This window comes from Enhydra lutris, unplaced genomic scaffold, assembly GCF_002288905.1.
Source record: "Enhydra lutris kenyoni isolate GAN:26980312 unplaced genomic scaffold, ASM228890v2 scaffoldscaffold96, whole genome shotgun sequence".
NCBI classification, from domain to species: Eukaryota; Metazoa; Chordata; class Mammalia; order Carnivora; family Mustelidae; genus Enhydra; species Enhydra lutris.
The window spans coordinates 2542781-2562493 of NW_019154180.1; the positions used below are offsets into that span (position 1 = coordinate 2542781).

The window sequence follows — 19713 nt, forward strand, 5'->3', positions numbered from 1 at the left end:
CTGCCAGGCCAGCTGTATTCTGTGAGACTGCCTAACAGTGCCCAGTGGAATGATCAGAACTGGCTGGCTTTACCCATCTTAGGAACAAGTTGCTGAGAGATACGGGACTTTTCATCATTTTACCTCTTCCCTCATGACCAGATGGGAGCACTTACATTTTTGCTGAAGTGATTCTTGGGCTGTCCCTCTATTAGGGCTCCCTGCTTTGGAGCCACATGAAAGTTCTCAGAGAGAATTTTACTCAAACGTGGCCTGAAGTTGGCCTTGATACCTTCGTGTAGATGTCACTTGCCACATCTGTATTTGATCACTTGCTTGACTATATGGGGGACCCTCTTGTCCTAACCCACTGCTTCCTCAGTCAAGCCCTGAGTTACAGTTAAAGGGTCAACCCAGAGTTGAGCTGTGGCCTCAGGTTCCAAAAGACAGAACTGCATGTGACTCCTGCTGGCCAGGGGTGGGGCCCACAGAAAGTTGGTATGCATAGGGAAAGGAGCCGGGCTCCCTCTCAGCCTTCTGGGTACAGATTGTCAAAACTTACCTCTGGGGAGGAAGTCCTGCCCCTTGCTCTTCTGTCTGTGGTGTGCCCGCTCGTGCTTGCTCACCATGGCCAGCACCCAGCACACACACATTCAGACAAGCCCCAACACCTGTGTCCTTTGGCTGTGGCTCCTTCACGTGTGAAGCTAAGGGTGTTTTGTTCCTCTTCCCTTCCAGTTTGCCTAGGAGGTTTCTGCCTGGTATCCAGCACTCCCCTAGTCCCCAGCCAGCCACTTGCTCAGCTTTCTGTCTTCTTTCACACAAGCCCTTGGCACAAAGATCCCAGGCCACGGTCCCCAGGGCGGGGGTGGGGCAGTGGGACCAAGGGCCGGGCTGCATACGTTCGCAGGCTCAGCAGCCTTGCCCCCTTGTTGGTGTTCGCCCAGTTGTCTGGAAGAAGCCAGCCTGTCCCAGCTGTGTGGGGGGCAGAGGCAGAACAGGACATTTCAGTCTTGGGGCAGGCTGGCAAGTCTCCAGGGCGGGTGACACTTGGTGGCCAGAGACTGCCACCAGGGCACACTGCTATGCTGTCTGACTCAGGTGAGCTCTGTTTCTCTACGCTTTCTTCCTCTCCTTTGGTTCCCTTTCCTTCCAGGCTAGTGGAAAATGCAGACATTTTTAGTGCAGTGCAGCTGAGACTGGGACCAGCCTGTGTTCCTCAGCCAAGGAGCTGTGGGACTTGAGGGCTCCTCTGGGAGATGCTGCCTGGGCTGGGGCTTGAGGCCATTTGGCAAGGAGGTAGCTACAAGGGCAAAGACACCAAAGCCTGCTTGAGAAAAGAGGTATGTACGACATGGAAAATCAAGCAGGGTGGCAATTCCAGAAAATTTTCTCTAAATTAGTCTTCTCATCTTGGAGGCAGAGCACGCCCTGTCCTTGTGGGGTGATGGGATGCCCCTCCTCCTGCTGCTTCTCTCGCCATCTCTGTCTCCTGTGCATCAGCCAAGCATTGGCGTCACTTTCTTCCAACTCCTTGGCTGATCTGCCCACCTCCACTCCCTGACCACACCAGGCTTGCTGTGGCCTGGGGAGAGCAAGCTCCTTGCACTCTTTCATTGGCTTTTTGCTTCTCTTTATCTAATCAGGGCCAGAGGCCCCTTCCTGGGAGGTTGCTGGAAAGCTTTTGAGAGGCTTCAGCAGTAGGGAGGAAGGTGCATCTGGAGGCCATCTCCATCAGGGAGCGCCTGTCCCCATCTCTCCCACTCCTTCTTGCTATCTAATCGGGACCAGAGGCCCCTTCCTGGGAGGTTGCTGGAAAGCCTTTGAGAGGCTTCAGCAGTAGGGAGGAAGGTGCATCTGGAGGCCATCTCCATCAGGAAGGGCCTGTCCCCATCTCCCGCACTCCTTCTTGCTAAGGAGGCACCCCTGCAGGCAGGGGGAGGGTAGAGAGAAGGGTGTGAAGGGCCAAGAGGGCGGGCTGGAGGCCATCTGGTGTCTGAGGTGGCCTGGACTGCTCAGGGGATTTGGACCTGGTCCTGAGCTGCCTTGGGACAGGCTGGTGTGGTCTGACTGTGGCACCTTGCTTGGAGTTGGCACAAGAAGTTGCTCTATGAGGGAAAGCTAGGATGAAAAGTGGCAGATAAGACACTGTTCCTAAGCAGGGCAAGATGGCAGTTCCTACAGTACAAGGAGACTTCTCCATATCAAGGTCGAAACAGGAGCTGTAGTACTAGAAATGTACACAGAGTGGCTGTCCTGACTAGAAATGCACTCACACAGGCCATTTAGGAGATGACGACACCCACTAGTATCATAACACCCAAACTATGGGATGGAAAAGAGCTGGCACCACATTCTAGGCAATGACACATGCTCTGGCTTAGAGGTATCCTACCAGTATGAGACCCAATGAGTAGGTCCATGGGCTTGGTGGCTTGGCACCACTTTACAGATGAGGAAATTGAGGCCCAGACAGTAGGACGATGCCGCAGCCATGTGAAGCCACTTAGGGATGAGGAGCAAAGATGTGAGCTCTCAGGCCAGGTGGCCCTACTGGATGGCAGGTCTCATGTACCAGGGGGGCCTAGAAGGGTTTGAAAGAAGCCCAAGTACCCAGAAGAAGAGCAAAACTAGAACTGGGTGGGGGGACATGCCTGTTCTCCCTCCTATGTGAGCTATGGGCAAAGAAGACCCAAGAGCGTAGAGGAGGTCATGTGTGTGCCTGCAGGTGACAAGGCTCGGCTCAGAGCAGCACAGAGGGTCCCTATAGGCCCAGGGCACGCCGCCCCTACCCAGGATGTCTACCCTGAGGGAGGGAGAGAACTCCCCGCTGCATCCGTGACTCTCCTCACTTCCCAGTCCTTCCTCAGCACTGCTCACGTGGCATCAGCTTTTGAGATCCATCATTGGCTATCCAAGCAGTCCCAGCTCCCATTTCACTTGCTTAAACCACTGTTTGTTTAGTCTTTATCACACAGGCAATGCATATTCATTATAGGAAAAATAGAATACACACAAGAGCAAAGTATTTTGGTATATATCCATTCAGGTGTTTCTTTCCCTGTGCACTGTAATGTACTTTCTTTAAAGAGCTTATTTATTTATTTATTTATTTATTTATTTATTTATTTATTTAGAGTGTGGGGAGAGGAAGAAGGAGAGGGAGAGACAGAATCTCAAGCAGACTCCACTCTGAGCCTGGAGCCCAATGTAGGGTTCAGTCTCGCAACCCTAAGATCACGACCTGAGCTGAAACCGAGAATCGGACGCTTAATCAACTGAGCCACTCAGTCGCTCTCTACATGTCTTTTTTTTTTTAAGCTTCTTTCACTTTATATTATAAGGAAACATGAAGGCATGTTAAATATCACTATATGTCAATATCATTTGTAATGACTACCTAGTATTTGCTTGAATGATGAATGGATCAGAATTTATTTAAACATGACTGTTGGGAATTTATATTATTGCCTGATTTTCACTATTTTACTCAACACTGGGATGCCACCCCTCTAGTATACTTTATTCTGTTTACTCATTTGTGTCCTTAGGAGAGATTGCTGTGATGGAGAGCTGAAGGACCAATGGTCTTACCCTGCTAAGGTTTTCAATACATATAGAGATTTATCCTATGAAAAGATGTGTCCATTGACCCATGCACCAACAGTGCATGAGAGATGCCTGTCTGTAGTGAGGGTTTTTCTGACTGTCCATTGATTGGGGATGAAGGAGATGGTAGGTCTGAGAGGAGACCTGGGTCCGAGGAGGGGTGGCAATGTTTGGTTAGTCAGAAGAATGGCTCCTGCCAGCTTCCAGTGCTGGTATTCAGTGCAGGGTGTGTGTTGGGGTGTGAGGTGGGGTGCCTCGGTTCTGCCATTGCTGAGGCTGGTAGAGGGAGCAGGTCTTGTCTGGGAACAGAAGAAAGGGGTCCAGGGCCGTGTGGGGAGGGGGAAGGTGGGAGTGGTGAGGTGGAGGGAAAAACCAGCCCTGTAGCTGGGACATGAATTCAAACCTCATGTGTCCATCTGTCCATTTTAAAGGCTCCTTGGTCCAAGGAGCTGCCTTCTTCAATCCCATGGGAAGACTCTATTTCCTCCCTCTTTCAGTTTTATTGTCCTATCAAAAAAGGACATTTGACTTCTGAGATGCTTTTTGCATGGTGAAGTGGAAGCAATTAGCCTTGAGTCTTCTGATTGGGGTTTCAGCTGTAAAGATGGGACCCGAAGCAACTCCACTCCGCCTTGCTGTGGACTCTTACACGTGTCTCTGTCCCTTTGGCCAGTGAGTTCCTGTGGGCCCTCTGTCTCTGTCATCCTGCATGTGTGTGCATGTGTCCTGATTTTGGAGGTGGCTGGTTTGTTCTGATTTGGGCAGAAAACTTCTAGGCAATGTGGGCCACAGGTTTGTCAAGGGGAAACTGATGACTTCCTGAAGGAACCTAAAGACTCAGCAGTAGGAGTCCCTGAGCTGGGCCCAGAGAAGGTGAGGGACTTGCTCAAGGTCTCACAGTCAGTCAGAGGCACTAGCACACTGAGGGGCTGAGATCCCAGGTGGCAACTCTGTCTGTGTGTCCTGCCCAGTAGGGTTACTCCATGGGCTGCTGGGATGGGAGAGTTGGACCTATGAGGTCCAAGGATCACCTCTGGAATGAGTTCTGCTCAACAGAACTCTGACATGGCAGCTTTGGTCAGGGGCTGGGCAGTGGGGCTGACATTCACTGTGATGAGGTGCCATTCCTGGCACGCAGGAGGCTTGGGCCTCCTGGACTGCTCATCCAGTGTGGTTTATGGGAAAGCCAGCTCTTGCTGATGCGGCAAATTTGGTTTGCTCTTGGCCCTTGCCTTACCTATTTTAGTGTGCCCCTGACCTCTAAGGAAACATGTCAAGGGCTTGCCAGCTGGCAGCAGGGCCCGGCCTCTCTGGGCCTGGCCCTGGTGAGGCCCAGAGGGTGGCAGACTCCTAAGAGGGAGGCCGCTCTGCTTCAGGACTCTTTTGGCAGAGCCACAGCCCCTCCTTCCCATCATGCCCGCTTGCAACTGTGCAACTGTGGCAGGTCCAACTGGGCCAACTGTGCCAACTGTGGCAGGCCGGGGCTGGGATTAAACTCACCATATGGGCCTTCCCTCTCCCTGAAGCACAGTGCTAGTCCCCGCCTGGAGAGGCAGCTTCCTCACCCCAGCCCCTTCTGGGGCAAAGACCTTCATGGTGCTGTGAAGGCCTCAGAGAGTGACCACCGTGGTCCACCCCTCACTGGCCACAGGAGGGAAGCAACGGCGAGAGGGCAGAGAAGAGGCAAGGAGGGAAGCAGGGCAAGAATACAGAGAGGAAGAGAAAGAAAGCAGCACACCCTCAGGTTGGGCTTGTACTGGTTGAAGACCACTGAGAGTCCTCTCGCCCAGCAAGGACAGGCTGAGAGTCCCTGCTGCTTGGCTCCTGTCCAACTGCCCTGAGATCTTTGCTGTGCCAGGTGGTGCCAGGCATTTGCAGGAACACGGGTGCATTCTGCCTTCATAGCAGTACTGAAGGGTAGACTTTTTTAAAATCCCATTTTACAAATGAGGGCACTGAGGCCGACTGGAGAGAAGAAGCAACGTGTGCTCACTCCCTGGCCTCTGCCCACCACCAGAACTCCATCAGCTCTTGCTTCCCAGGGCCAAAAGGACAGTCTGGACGGCCCTGGTGTGTCAGGGACCGCATGGTGAAGTGACAAACTGTGTGTTTGCCTTTGCCCCCAGGAGCCCAGTCAGATCAGCTGAGACGGGATCTGCACAGCAAGCACCATGAGTATCTCAGCTCTCGGAGGCGGCGCTAAAGGTGAGGGCAGCAGACTGGGGGAACTGGGAGGGAGGCCTCACGATTCTGGGGCTGGGCTCCTCTTCTGAGGCTGCCTGGCCTCGCCCCTTCCAGGGAAGGCCCTACCACCTGGCGAGGAGGAACGCAACAATGTCCTCAAGCAGATGAAGGTTCGAACCACGCTCAAGGGGGACAAGAGCTGGATCACCAAGCAGGATGACTCGGAGGGAAACTCGGAGGGCCTCACCCTGTAAGCCGGCAAACGTGGGCTGAGCTGGGGCCTGTCAGCACCTGGGGGTGCTGAGGGACTCCGACCACGCAGACCCCGGCCTGGCCCTGTGGCCACAGGCCAGCTGGGGAGGGCGGAGCTTAGGAAAGCAATCCAGCTGAGGCCAGCCCCTAGCGAAGTCACGGGGCGGGGAAGCCCTGGCTGCTGCGTGGCTGTGTCCATGCAGGCCTGCGGCGTGCGGAGGCAGGCCAGGGCAGGTGAAGGTGAGATGGGAAAGGTGGGCCAAGTTGCTGACGTGCATGCGCTGCACCCCGGCTCCACTGCTTTGAGTCAGCAGGCAGCCTCTAGGATGGTAGGGCGCCCCTTTTTCACAACTCCTGTTTCCTCAGAGAGCTGCCCTCTGGTCGGAGTCGTGCCGCATCCTTTTCATCGGCTGGGGAAGTCCCGAAGGCTAGGTAAGAGGGGGCACCCAGATGGCTGGTGGGGGGAACTCATGCTGCAGTCTTCAGGGGATAAGGAGGAGCCCAAGCTCGGAAGAGATGTCAGAGTCATTTCAACTCCACAGGAAGGACAGGCTTTTCTGCTCTCTTTCCTTTTGGGAAAGAGAATTCAGGAGTCACTGGGTTCAGGTGCCTGGCCTTGCTGTGTGACCTTGAAGCTGGCTGCCTTATGGGCCTCCATGGTTCCGGCTGTCTACTGGACACTGAGAAGCCCCTGTAGGCGGTGAGACAACATCTCTCAGGGGATCAGGCAGCTGAGAGTCACACATGACTCTCTCCCATCTGGAGCCTGGATTGCTGAGGACACTTGGTAATCAGCACGTGAGAGGAGACGCACACGTTTGGTCCAACTGTCTCCCAAATTCAGGATGATCTCTTTTGACAGCTGGCCAAAGGGAATAGCCAGTCGCCTCCCAGTTTTGAGGACTTTCACATATCGTTGTCTAGGGATGCTCTGAAGCTCCTGAGAAGTAAGAGTGAGTGCAGTCGCCAGGGCCTTTCTCAGGTGGTGGGAAAGGCAGCGGCAGTAGCTGGGAGGGAGGGGTCCAAGTGCACTGCTGAGTTCCAGGGCTGCCCCTGATAACTGTGGACTTGCCCATCACCACTGTTCACTGACTCGGTACCCACAGAGGACACAGGTCTCCCTTTAGGGAACTGACATCTTAGCAGGGTACACAGGCATGACCCAAGGAGAGAGAAGATTATAAAAGAGAATTATGAATTGTGACCGCTGCCATCAGCAAGGTTGGTGAAGGCCTGAGGGCGGTTCGAAGACAGTCTACTCACTGGGGCACTTGTTCACTTTGGGGGGGGGGTGCAGGTCTCGCCCAGGGCTTCTGTTTGGAAAGCATATCCTGGGACTATGATTCAGGGCCTAGAGCAGGGGTACCTGAAAGTCTATTAAACTTTGGCTCTCATTCTCTCCAAGGCATGGGTATTTCAACCAAAAATGTACCTGTGGCTAAATGGGGGGAAAATGACCTTTCTTTCTCAGGTCCCACCCCAAGTGTTCTTGCAACTTTGTCACTTCCAGGAGGCTGTCGCTACTGAGGACAGGGTCTGTCAAGATGTGCTTGCATGGGGTTCCCTTAGATCCACTGCCCCACCCCTGCTCCAGCACTAAACTCCTCTGCCTAATCCTTGTTCCTTGTCCCTGCCACTCAGTTGCTCCCACGGAGGAGGCACCCAGCACGTGCGCTGTGTTTGCTTTCCAGCCACGCCCTCCAGTCCCAGACGTGCATCCAGACTGTGATGTGGGCGTCTCAGGAGTTGGAAGAGGGAAGCCCCAAGGAGCAGGAAGGGAGGGGCATCTGGCTTCAGTTCTACCCCTGGGGCCCTCACGAGCCTCCCCAAAGGAGGCTGCGCAGAGATGTCAGGTCAAGGACCATGGCCTCTGGCCATGGAGCCTCCAGTTCTGACAATAGAGGGTGAGCGGGCTCTGTCAGCAATCCCAAATGACCTCTTTCTCATGGGATTGTTGGGCCCTGGCAGGCCAGGGAAAAGTTGGAGTTTGGAGGGGAACCCTCTTCAGGAAACGCTCAGCCTTGAAATACACTTGCCTGGTACTTGGTGTGAGCCAGGACCGTTCTGGGCCAGTCCTGGAAGAATCAGCCATAAGTCCCTTTCCTGGGGGAGCATGAGAAATGGGCAGAGCAGAACAGGCACCCTGGCTTGGGTGAAGGGGTGGCTGCCCCTCTTGCTGTCCTCACTCTGACCACACTGGGACACCCACCGGCCAATCCACTCTGCTTTCTCTGGGTGCAAGAGAAAGTAGGGCATCTTTGCTTCACCTCATACCTTCCTTTCCCTTGGCAGGCCTCCAAGCACAAGGGCTCCCACTGGCTATATCATCCGGTAGGTGACCACAGGACCCTGCCCACTTCCCCATGCCTGCCCGCACAACCCCCCGGCTTCTCACTGGACTTCTTCTGGGCTTTCTTTTAGGGGAGTGTTCACCAGGCCCATAGACAGCTCGTGCCAGCCCCAGCAGCACTTCCCCAAGGCCAACGGAGCTCCAAAAAGGTGTGTGTCCATGGGGTGAGGGCCTATGCCAAGCTTGTGGCACAGAGATGATTCTTCCTGTCAGTAAGAGGGGGCGGGCAGGAGGGGTGGTAGGTGGCAGCTCTCTACCTCCATGGGTCAGGGCCCTGGGTAGCAGTGCTGGGACAGAAAGGCTCCAGGTGGATGTATGGTCCAGTCTGACACTTGGGTTCCCCAGCAGCCATGCCTCTGGGAGATCCTGGGCCACCACCTGCCTGGCCCTCGTCGCCGGGGCAGAGACACAGGGAGGAGGCTGAGAGGGCTTCCCAGCCTTGACTTGCTAGCTGACTGCACTGAGCTGTGTGCTTTAGTCTGCCTTCTTCCTGGCAGACTGAGGTGACGCGTCATCAAAGCACCTCAGTGTCAAGGTGAACCTGGGCTCCACCAGAGAGGCAGGGCTAAGGGGCTTGGGCCTACCTATGGCAGGAGGGCTGCCCTGCTCAGGGTGGTGAGAGAAAAGAGGAAAGGCCCCTAGCCTCATGTCTCCTGGGCCATGTGGGCAAATTTGGAAGCAAGACGGGACCTGGGAGTGGGCACATGGAAACTCCTTTCCTCTCCAGTGCAACCGGCCTGCTGAGAGCCACTCCTGCTGGACCTCCCCGCCCCTCCTCCTCTGGCTATAAGATGACCACTGAGGATTACAAGAAGCTGTAAGTATGTAACTGCAGACCTAGCTCAGCTCCCTCCAAGGACGAGCCCAAACACCTGGTCTGCTGAGGGCAGCTGGTTGCTTACCTCTGCGCATGGCCCAGGAATGCCAGTTCCGCCTGCCTGACATCGCTGCCAGCTGCCACTGTGACCTGGAGCTTACCAACAGAGTGACAAACCCCAGAAAGCTGGACAGCTGGACACGTTGCACTTCTGACCGGAGGCAAAGCAAGGACTGTAAAGAAGCTTGTTGAAGGGACCAGTGGGTCTGCAAAAGGGGTCATGGCTTATGGCTGTGGCCGCTGCTGGTTGGCTCTGTATTCTGGACATGCCTCTGCACCCCTCTGGGGTTCAAGCTAGGCTGGACTGGGGCCTGATGACCCCAAGCAAGCTCATGGTCCTGGTGGCCTATCAGTTCTTGGCATTTTGTGCAGAAATCTGAGTGGCTTCTTGGATATAAATCTTCTGGGCTCCCCTTCTGGCCCCTGTCAAAGAAGCCCCCAACAATGTGCCCAGGGAGGGGGGGTTGTGGACAGAGGTGTGGGTTGTACCCGTAGTTCCCAGGGGCCCCACAATCATCCAGTGACATGGAGCAGCTAAGAAATCTCTGGAGAAGGAGATGAGAGAGTTGAGAGGCTTCAGCTGGGTCTTGAGGGACAGTTAGGGCTGGACCAAGGAGAGAGGAGAGGGCTGGCCCTTGAGGAGGAAGTGGCATGAGCAAAGGCTCAGAGGCAGCAGTACCAGCATGGGCAGAGATGGGGGAGGAGGGGCCACAACTGACAGTAACCTCCGCCCCTCCCCTCCCCCAGGGCACCCTACAACGTCCGGCGTAGCTCCGCTTCGGAGGCCGCTGAAGAGGAGGAGGTACCCTTCTCATCTGATGAGCAGAAACGGAGGTAATGGTGCCCACCTGACGTCCCACGGGCAGGGCAGGGGCCCAAGTTTGCGTGGACCAGTGACATAGGAATTGCGCCAGTTGAGGTAACGAAATGCACAGCATGTATGGATCATACTGGAGAAGTGGCTGACCGTTTACTCATTTACTGAGTCCCAGAACCACCGACTCAGGGCTGGGCCAGCTCAGAAGACCCTCTTATGAACCTTTTATGGAGCAAAACCTAGGAGATGAGGGTCCGTGAGAAGCCTCCACTGTGGGCAGACAGGCTGGAGGGAGGAAGGTGCTTTGGGACTTTATATCAATTTGTTAGAAAGGGTCCTGAGCAAATTGGACCAAAATAGGCCCTGCCCCTGGGAGGTCTCTGAAGTCACTAAAGCTCCCTGTGCCTCAGTTTCCTCATCTGTAAGTTCTGGGAGCAGGTGCTAATTTGGCTATGCTGGCAGAGTGAGTCCCGCCTTATGCCATTAGATGCCCCCTCCCTGTGCCGCCCCAGGTCAGAGGCCGCAAGCAGTGTGGTGAGGAAGACGGCTCCCCGCGAGCACTCTTATGTTCTGTCAGCAGCCAAGAAGAGCACCAGGTTAGTTACACAGCGGGAGACACGGCGGGGCCTGGCTCTGGGCCAGCCCAGCTACCGACCGGCTCCCCTCCCCTCAGGGCTCCAGGGTTCCTTTGGCTAGTGAGGGGTTGGTTGAGAGAACCCTCCTAGCCAGACCTTCTGGGATTTACTTTCTGAAAAACGGAGAGGTCTGGCTCCTGCCAGCAGGACTAGTGAGAGAGGAGACCAGGTCCCTGTAAAGCAGAGTGGTCATGATGTCACATGTCCACGGGTTCTGTCCAACACGTTGCCTTTTCTGCTTCCTTTTCAGCAGCCCTACCCAGGAGATGCAGGCCCCGTTCATTGCGAAGAGGTAAATGTCGGCAAGGGAAGACTTGGAAGCTTCTCGCTGGCTACAGAGAAGGTCTTCTGCCAGCAGGGGTGGAGTATGAGCTCTGTGGAAGGCAAGCCTAGAGTGGGAAGTTGTGAGGGGCTGGTGGCTTCTGTCGAGAGACCCGGTGAGCAACTAGGTGGCTGCGGTGGCACTTGGGGGCTTCAACGGCCATTTCTGTGTAGGCAGGATCTGGCCAGCAGAATGTAGCTTGTGGCTGGAAACTTCCATTTGCTAACAGGGCTAGGGCCCTGACCCCCAACAGAGTCATAGAGTTTCCAAGGGCCTCTGATGTTTTGAAGCAAAAGTAGCTACCAGGGCAAAAAGGACTTGTTCCCATCCCTCCCGCCCTGCCAGGGATAGGTTGGACAATGCCGTGGCAGGAGGGATTATTGGGCTAGGGTCCAGAGGTTTGTCACTGGGAGCCTCTGCCTGGCCAGGCCCTTGGAAGTGAGAGTGACACTGTAGATGGGCCCTACAGGGTGAACAGGGCTCGCAGGGAACGATCGGGATGTTACGTCACAGGCTTCTTTCCCAGCTTCTGGTGACCACAGGCAACCCTTGACATTCCTTGGCTTGTAGACATATCACTCCAGTCTCCACCTCTATCTAATGGACCTTTTCTCTCTGTGTCTGTGTCCACATTTCCCTCTTCTTATAAGAAGACCATTAGGACCTTATAAGAAGGTCATTATTATAATGACCAATGACACTGGTCATTGGATGTAGGGCTCACCCTACTCCAGAGTGACCTGATCTTAACTTGATGACATCTTCAGAGACCCTATTTCCAAATAAGGTCACGTTCACAGGTTCAAGGCAGACATGAAGTTTGGAGGCACACTATTCAGCTGAGCACACCACAGGGGACAAGCAGTGCATATGTTTCTCTTCTTGTCCCCAGGGTTGAGGTGGTGGATGAGGACAGGCCTTCCGAGAAGAGCCAAGACCCACCTGCTCTAGCAAGTTTCCCTCCTGGCTCAAGGAGGTAATGAACCACTCATCTCTGCCTGGGGCTGGGGGCTTGCCGACTTGCCTTGCCAGTGTCACTGTAGGACTTCTGCTGGGTCGCCGCCTTGCAGGGCCTCAGGGTCAGCGTCCCCATGTGCCCAGTGACAAGATGGGGCATAGAAATCAATAAGAGCCTGTGTGGTTGGATGTTCTAGGGCTGAACAGAGCACAACAGCCTGATGTCCAGGGACAGCATGTCGCTCTTGTCTGTTCGATGCTTATCTGTGTTAACTTAACCTAATGGCAGCCACAACATCTTAGAAAAAAGTACTAGCCTTAGAGTTTGAGAGGGCCTACCATCAGGGTCTTAGCCCTGCCATTCTTGGGCTTGTTTAGAGCTCTACTGTAAGTTGTCCAAGTTCAACCTGCCAACCGTGCCCACCGCCTCCTCTGGAGAAGGTGGCTCCACAGTCCCCAGCTTCACTGAGTCTGCCCAGCCCTGCAGGGAGCTGGGAGCCCAGGTAGGTGCTGTGCGCTGGCTCTGGCCTGTGAGCCAGTCATATGGGAGGGTCTGGGACTGGAACGCCAGGGCAAGAGCAGGCTGAGCACTGGGGATGTCACTACAGAGGGGGCCCTGATTTGCTCTGATTTCTGAGCCCTGAGCATCTGTGCACATGACGGTGCTCACTTGTCCACAAACAGAGCAAGCAGTACTTCCTTGTACTATGCAGTGAGCTGAGCCTAGTCCACTTACCGGCAAGCCCCTACTCCCCTCCCCAGTTCAAGTCCCACAGCCATCTGTGTGTGCCTACCTGCCGTAGACAGACTGTGGGGGCGAGCAGTGCTGCAGATCTTCTGTGCCTGGAGGGAGCTGAGGTCACAGCCCAGCAGCGGCTCCTCCTCTTCACTCCGTTCCTCTCTGGATACTCCCTTGCTTTTCTGTTTTGTTTTTTTTTTTAAGATTTTATTTATTTATTTGACAGAGAGACAGTGAGAGAGGGAACACAAGAGGGGGAGTGGGAGAGGGGGAAGCAGGCTTCCTGCTGAGCAGGAGCCCCATGCAGGGCTGGATCCCAGGACCCTGGGATCATGACATGAGCCGAAGGCAGACGCTTAATGACCGAGCCACCTAGGCGCCCTGATACTCCCTTGTTTGTGTTAACTCTCATCCGTAAGAACTTTTAAACAAGTGGAAGATTTGAGAGCTCTTCACAAGGCAGCATTGATGGGACTTGGGGGCTGTCTTGGTTTGCTAGGGCTGCCAGAAGAAGTAGCGCAGACTGGGGGACTTAAAGAACAGAAATATCTTGTCTCCCGGCTCTGGAGGCTGGAAGTCCAAACTCAAGGCGTAAGCAGGGTTGGTTCCTTCTGAGGCCTGGGAGGGAGGCCTGTCCTTGGTCTGTAGATAGCCACCTCTGCCTGTGTGTCTCCACGGGATCCTCCCTGTGTGGGTCTGTGTTCTGATCTCCTCTCCTCATAAGGACGTAGGTCATTTTAGATCCGGGGCCTGTCCTACTCCAGTAGAACCTCATCTTAACAAATACCATCTGTGGGGGCATCTGGGTGGCTCAGTGGGTTAAGCCTCTGCTTTCAGCTCAGGTCATGACCCCAGGGCCCTGGGATCGAGCCCCACATTGGGCTGTCTGCTCCGCAGGGAGCCTGCTTCCTCCTGTCTCTCTCTGCCTGCCTCTCTGCCTGCTTGTGATCTCTCTCTGTCAAATAAATACATAAAATCTTTAAACAAACAAACAAACAAAAACAAATACCATCTGCAATGACCCTGTTTCCAAATAAGGCTCCAATCTAAGGCACTAGAGGTTAGAACTTCAACATATAAATTTTGAAGTGGACATAATTCCGCCCCAAACAGTGTACACCTCTGATTTCGCCTTATTTGTGTTTTGTGTAAAAGAAAGAAAGACAATGAATGGTTTCAGGTGTTTTTTTAAAAGAGGAAGAAGAATTGGGTTGTGCTGCATCATGTATTTGAGAGACATTTTAACATTTATTCTAAAAAATTCCTTTGGATGTTTACTACCCATCAGCTGGCTGTCATGGCACCAATAGCAAAGTCCCCCAAACTGGTGGCTTGAACAACATAAATAGACTGTGTCACAGTTTTGGAGGCCAGAAGTCCAAGATCAAACTTGCCTGTGAGGCCCCGGGGGGGGGGGCGGGGAGGAGGCAACAGGGGCTGGTCAGCGAGGCTCCGTGTGGTGCCGCCCTCAGATTCTGTAGTCGCAAAATGTCCGCAGTCCTCGACAGCTTCCAGGTGAGCCGCCAGCTGGTCCTGAGTTGCCTTCCTTTCCGACCCCGCTGCGTCAGAAAGGTCCTGCACTGGTCGGGTCAGGTAGCCGCCATCAGTTGCCCACACCCAGCTTCGCTCTGCCTGGTTATTTGAGAATTCCAGGCCTGGATGTGGCCTTGAAGGAACCAAGCCCTATGGGGAGCAGTGACCTTAACCAAATTCTGGGTTCTGTAACACTTCAGAAAAAGCTGGCTTATGGCAGAGTGGGGCAGGAGAACATCACAGCCTTGTCCCCAGCTATGGCCCTGCCGAGGCTGCCACAGTAAGTTCCCAGGAGGGGAGGCCTTGTTTTAGGTGCCAAAGCCTTCAGGGACTTCAGGGAGGGCTGAAAGTTTGGGACCTGCAGGCTGTGTCCTTGGGGCTGTCCAGCTATCACTTTCCTTCCATCAGATACCAGACCTGCCTGGCATCCCAAAGGCCTCTCAGCTCCAAGTTCATCTGAACTACATGTCTCTAGTCACCCCCTCCACTTTCCCCTGCTCAACCGTGGAAGGGGTCTTCCCTCCGTGCACCCTGGGGCTTGATTTCTTGAGTTCATCTTGTCTTGAACCTTCTCATTGTGGAATGACTTCTACCCGCCTTCTGGACTGAGCTTATTCAAATACATTATTCCAGAGAAAGTGGCGGCTGTCCCCATCACAGCAGTAGTCAAGCTTCCTTGGCTTTCTGCCTCACCCGATCATAGCAGGGCATGTAGGCTGTGCCCCAGCGTGCTGCCCGGCAGACAAACTGGAGAACAGAAATAGCACAGCTTCCGGCACAAAGCTTTGTAGTTTAACCCCCTGTGCCTCAGCGTCCTTGTGTATACAGCAGTGAGTAGTGATACCGACCTCGTGAGGCTGCCCCAAATTCTAAATGCCACAGGCAGCTGGGGCCCCACTAGATGAGTGCCCGAGACCTCCAGCAGCTCTCAGCCTAGCTGAGGACCTAAGACTGAACTAGAGCGATCTGTGGCTAAAGCTCTGGTAGGGGGGTGGGGCTGGTGGGCTGCTGTAGGAGAAGAGAGGCTGGAAGGTCCCTGTACCAATTTGCTGAGGCTGCTGTAACCAGTTACCATGAACTCAGTGGATTAAACAACAGAAACTTATCCTCTCACAGCTCCGGAGGCCAGGGGTCCTAAATCAAGGTGTCAGTATGGCTGTATGTTTCCTCCAAAGGCTCTGGAGGAGAATCTGTTCCAGGCCTTTCTCTTAGCCTCCAGTATTGCTGGCAATCCTTGTTGGTTCTTAATTTGTAGGTGTCCGTTCTCACATGGCTGTATTCCTTCCGTGTGTCTGAGTACAAATGTCCCAGTCATATCGGATTAGGACTCACTCTTTTCCAGTCTTACCCTAAGTTAATTACATCTGCAGTGGCCCAATTTCCAAATAAAGGCACATTCTCAGATACCAGAGAGGACTTCATCACATCTTTTAGGAGCAACAGTGCAACCCATAACAGCCTCCCTGTGGAATTGCTCAAGGGGATGACAAAGAAGGAGGAAGGCATTGAAGGAGAGGCACCGGCTTGGACAGGCTTGGGTCATACTTTGTTCCTATTTCCTCCCTGACATGACAACACCACTGAAGAAGTATGTTTTTATTTGCCTATGATGTTCTCAAGTGGCGTGTGTCCCAGCCACGTGCTTTATGCTGTCATCATTGCTATCATGGGAGGACAAAGAAATCAGAGCTGCCCTTGTGCACCAGGTACCCTGTCCCTGGAAGCCCTTCCATTTCCCTCTTGTCATCTCCAGTGTGCTAGGTTTCAGCCAAGTCCCAGGAGGGACATAAACAAGCAGCCCACTGACCCAGTCCTCTTAAGGCCTCCTCGTGTAGGTTGGAGCTAGATGTCAGAATCAACTCTAAGGTGACTTTCAAAGGAGAGCAACCAAGCCACTCTAGTTCACCCAAAGTGAAGACCATTTGCCTCCCAGCCCTCACCCTGGCAACCTCTGCCTCTTCCTCCCCCACCTCTAGCTCACAGGTACCTGGTCACCTGCTTTCAGGCCCCAAGTCCCTGATATCCTACACTCACTAGCTCACACTCCAAATTTGGTCTGTAGGTTTCCTGAGTATCTGGTTGGGCATCAGTCCCCATCAGTCCATATATACAGAATTCCCACTGGCCTCACAAATAGCCATTTTGGACTTTCCAGAGGAACCACATCCAGGCCTCACCTCTGCAAGCAGATAGCAGCATCATGGCAGCAGCTACAGACAGAGCATTGGAGCTGGGTGGTCCCACTGCCGCCCAGAAGGCCCTTTGCTGTGCCTAAGGGGGTCTGGGCTTGTGGGTGGGAGATTGGTAAAGGGGTGTTTGTTTCACTCTCCTTCCTCTGGGGCCTGGAGGTCAGTGGCCCACACTCAGCTGTAGCACCAAGAAAGCTTAAGGCCAAAGAGGAGACAAGGAGGAGAAAAAAGGCAATGGATCTGGGTGTCCCACGGCATTAGCCAGAAAGCTCCTGAGGGAGAATGCCCTTGGACCCCTGGCACAGTTGGGAAACAGGAAGGCTTGTCTTACCAGCAACTCCCTGGCTCTCTTCCTTGGCTACAGTACAAGAGGTGAGGAGATTGTCCGCCTGCAGATCACGACACCTGGAGCAGGACTCCGCCTGATGGCCCCAGACCTGGAAGGGATGAGGTATGGGGGCCCTGCTGGGCTCCTTCCGTGACATTTTAGAGGTGGGGTCAGTAGGGAAGGGATACAAATGGTCAGGGCAAGAGGCTGGTTGGTGAGAGACATGGTCAACCTGGGTCCCCTACCCCTATCTATCTCATTCTTTCCACCCCAGGGGTGACTGCCCCCTGGCCAGAAATGTTAACCATCTGATGCACACGGTGCTGGGGAAGGTGAGTGACAGGGGGACCACAGCCAGCAGGGATCACAGAGGGCTTAGTCCTTGCCCTGAGATAGGAGGGAGAGAGTCATGCAACAGGCAGGCAGGATGGTGGGGTGGTGGGGGGAAGCCTACAGGGTTTGCTAGGGGCTGGGATCCAGGGAAGATGGGGTGGGGGCAAGGGGAGATCTGAGCAGGGAGGCGCCAATTCTCTCTGAAGGGACAAGTGAAAGGCGGGATCCGTCTTCTATTCATTTAGCTATTCAGTCAGCTACCGTTTACTGAGTTCCTGATGCACACCCGACCCCTGAGTCCCTGCCTCATGAAGGCCAGAGACTGGGGAGGGAGGCCAGAGTGTATGCCCACTAGAGCAGTGGGAGCTCCAAGCAGGGGCCCGTCACCAGCTAGAGGTGGGGATGGTTAAGGGGAGGCTCCCTGGGAGAAGTGGCATCCAAGGTGAGGCCTGATGGATCTCTAGTTTCCTTTACTCTCCTCTTTGACTCCTCCTCCACATCCCCACCACAGTCAGGCACTGAGTCCTACCCATTTTACTTTAGGGATGTTTCCTCTTCTTAATCTTCTATTGCCCCATCCCTAGACACTCCACATCTCTACCTGGGTGAGATTTCTAAAAGGCAGAAGTAGTTATGCCGGCACCCTGGGGAAAATCCTGCCGGTGCACAGTTGTCCACTCATAGATCATTGTTCCCCAAGAACTCTGAGCACCTGCAGTTAAGTGTTCCATACATTCCCTTTGGACCAGATCAGAAATGCAGGAGTGTTTATTACTGGAATGATTTCTTTAATAAGGCAATATCGAAAGCTGCTTCATTGATTTCCCTAAGGTGCCAATCTCTGAGAAACAAGGGCAAAGTGACCCCAAGAGATGTAGGAGGAAGTCAGGCTGCCTCCAGTGAACATCCCTGGTGTGTCTCCTGTCTTCAGAACCCACAAGGCTTCTGGTACTTTGTCTGGGAGCGGCAAAGCTACAACAACCCATTGATCTCCCACTTGCCAATGGGAGAATCAAATTGGGGGAAGAAGAAAGAGGGAAAGCTAGAATTCACCAAGCCCTACCCTGCCCCAACAGCCTAGCAGGTATCCCCATGCAGGATGTAAACGCAGTCACTCTGTCCATTTAATAGATGTGGAAATTGAGACTCTGAATGGTCAAGTAGCTTGCTCAAGGTAACATGGCCAAGAACAGGCGGATTCAGGACTCCCACCGAGGCTGCTTGACTCCCACTCTATGCCTTTTGGGGTGATATAAATACTTGGTATTTTTAAATGAATATGTGATTTTACTTGTGGGCATCCAAATGCAAATTGCCATGCGGTATTTGAGGGTTTGTAGTTGAGGTTTTGGAGAGAGGTTAGGGCTCAAGAAATCTCCATGTTATGTGCAGACAGATTAAAGTGAAACAGTGGGATTCAATGTCAGTGTTTACATGGGGCACAGTGTCAAGGGAGTCAAGGAAAGAAGCACAGACCCCTGTGTGGAGGTGGCAACTACCTGGTCATCCCCCCTGAGGGCAGCCTGATGGCATTGGAGGTATGGGTCAGGAGCACAGAGAGGTCGGAACAAGTGGAAGTCACTAGTTTGAAGGTAGCAGTTGATGCCATGGGAACAGAGGAGGTGGGCACGGTGGTGGAGCATGGGCATGGAAAGGAATGCTGAGAACACCAAAATTACAGGGCAGAAGAGGAGAAAAGGTGAAGGCTACTGGGAAGGTATGGCAAGGGAGGTAGGAGATGGTGTCACAGAGTTATGACAGACAGATGGAGGAAGGAAGCCAGAGGTGTCCCACTAGGTCAGAAAGAACAGAGGGAGGTTGAATTAGGAGGTTAGGAGCAGTCTTAACATCATAGAGAATTACAGTCCAGAACCTGCAACCAGAGTTCTGGACTAATTTGAACCATTTGGGTTCAAATCCTAGCTCTTCCCCTTGTTACCTGGGGAACTTGGGGCACATTGCTTGGGCTCTCTGTGCCCTCATTCACTCATCTAGAAAGTAGACATGGACAAATACAGTGTGCATGTCCTGGGGTTTACCTGGAGGATTAATGCATGCAGAATCATGAGAATGGAGTCTGACCTCCAGTCAACAGCCACTATTAGTAATGAGAATTTGAGAATTGGCCAGTCCTACAATATCAAATTTTAAGTTCCTTGGAGACAGTTGGCATTTAGGGATGAGCTAACTGCCTTCATCTGAGTGTGGGTGGCTACTGGGTGGTTGACTTATGTTTCTTTCCTCCATAGTTTTTCCCCAGGCTCCAAAGACAAAGAGGTCCCCAGCCTTAGAGAGGCCAAGAGAGACTTGGTTGGTGAGGAGGCCTGCAAGAGCCCCAGTCTAGACCCTGAAAGGTAATTTGGTACAGGGATGTAGAGCCCATGTGGCCTTTGGTCTAAGGTCAATGGGTAGAGCTAGGACCAGGACTGTCCAGTTCCCCACTGTGTCCCCAGTGTCTGAGGCAATGCAGGTCCTCAGTGAATATGGTACAGGGATGTAGAGCCCATGTGGCCTTTGGTCTAAGGTCAATGGGTAGAGCTAGGACCAGGACTGTCCAGTTCCCCACTGTGTCCCCAGTGTCTGAGGCAATGCAGGTCCTCAGTGAATAT

General features: G+C 53.6%; 1 protein-coding gene across 1 annotated transcript in view; it reads left to right on the plus strand.

Annotated features, from left to right (window-relative positions):
• The window catches only part of LOC111139172 (zinc finger protein 185 with LIM domain), a 54727-nt gene that overhangs the window by 5916 nt on the left and 29098 nt on the right, over nt 1–19713 (plus strand). Inside the window, exons 2-13 of the mRNA XM_022491350.1 lie at nt 5715–5793; nt 5887–6022; nt 6391–6456; nt 8317–8355; nt 8446–8523; nt 9102–9191; nt 9999–10085; nt 10581–10664; nt 10954–10995; nt 11918–12001; nt 16808–16894; nt 19354–19458. Coding sequence (XP_022347058.1) covers nt 5760–5793; nt 5887–6022; nt 6391–6456; nt 8317–8355; nt 8446–8523; nt 9102–9191; nt 9999–10085; nt 10581–10664; nt 10954–10995; nt 11918–12001; nt 16808–16894; nt 19354–19458 — 932 coding nt within the window. The 5' untranslated portion in view covers nt 5715–5759. The remainder of the gene's footprint in view (nt 1–5714; nt 5794–5886; nt 6023–6390; nt 6457–8316; nt 8356–8445; nt 8524–9101; nt 9192–9998; nt 10086–10580; nt 10665–10953; nt 10996–11917; nt 12002–16807; nt 16895–19353; nt 19459–19713) is intronic.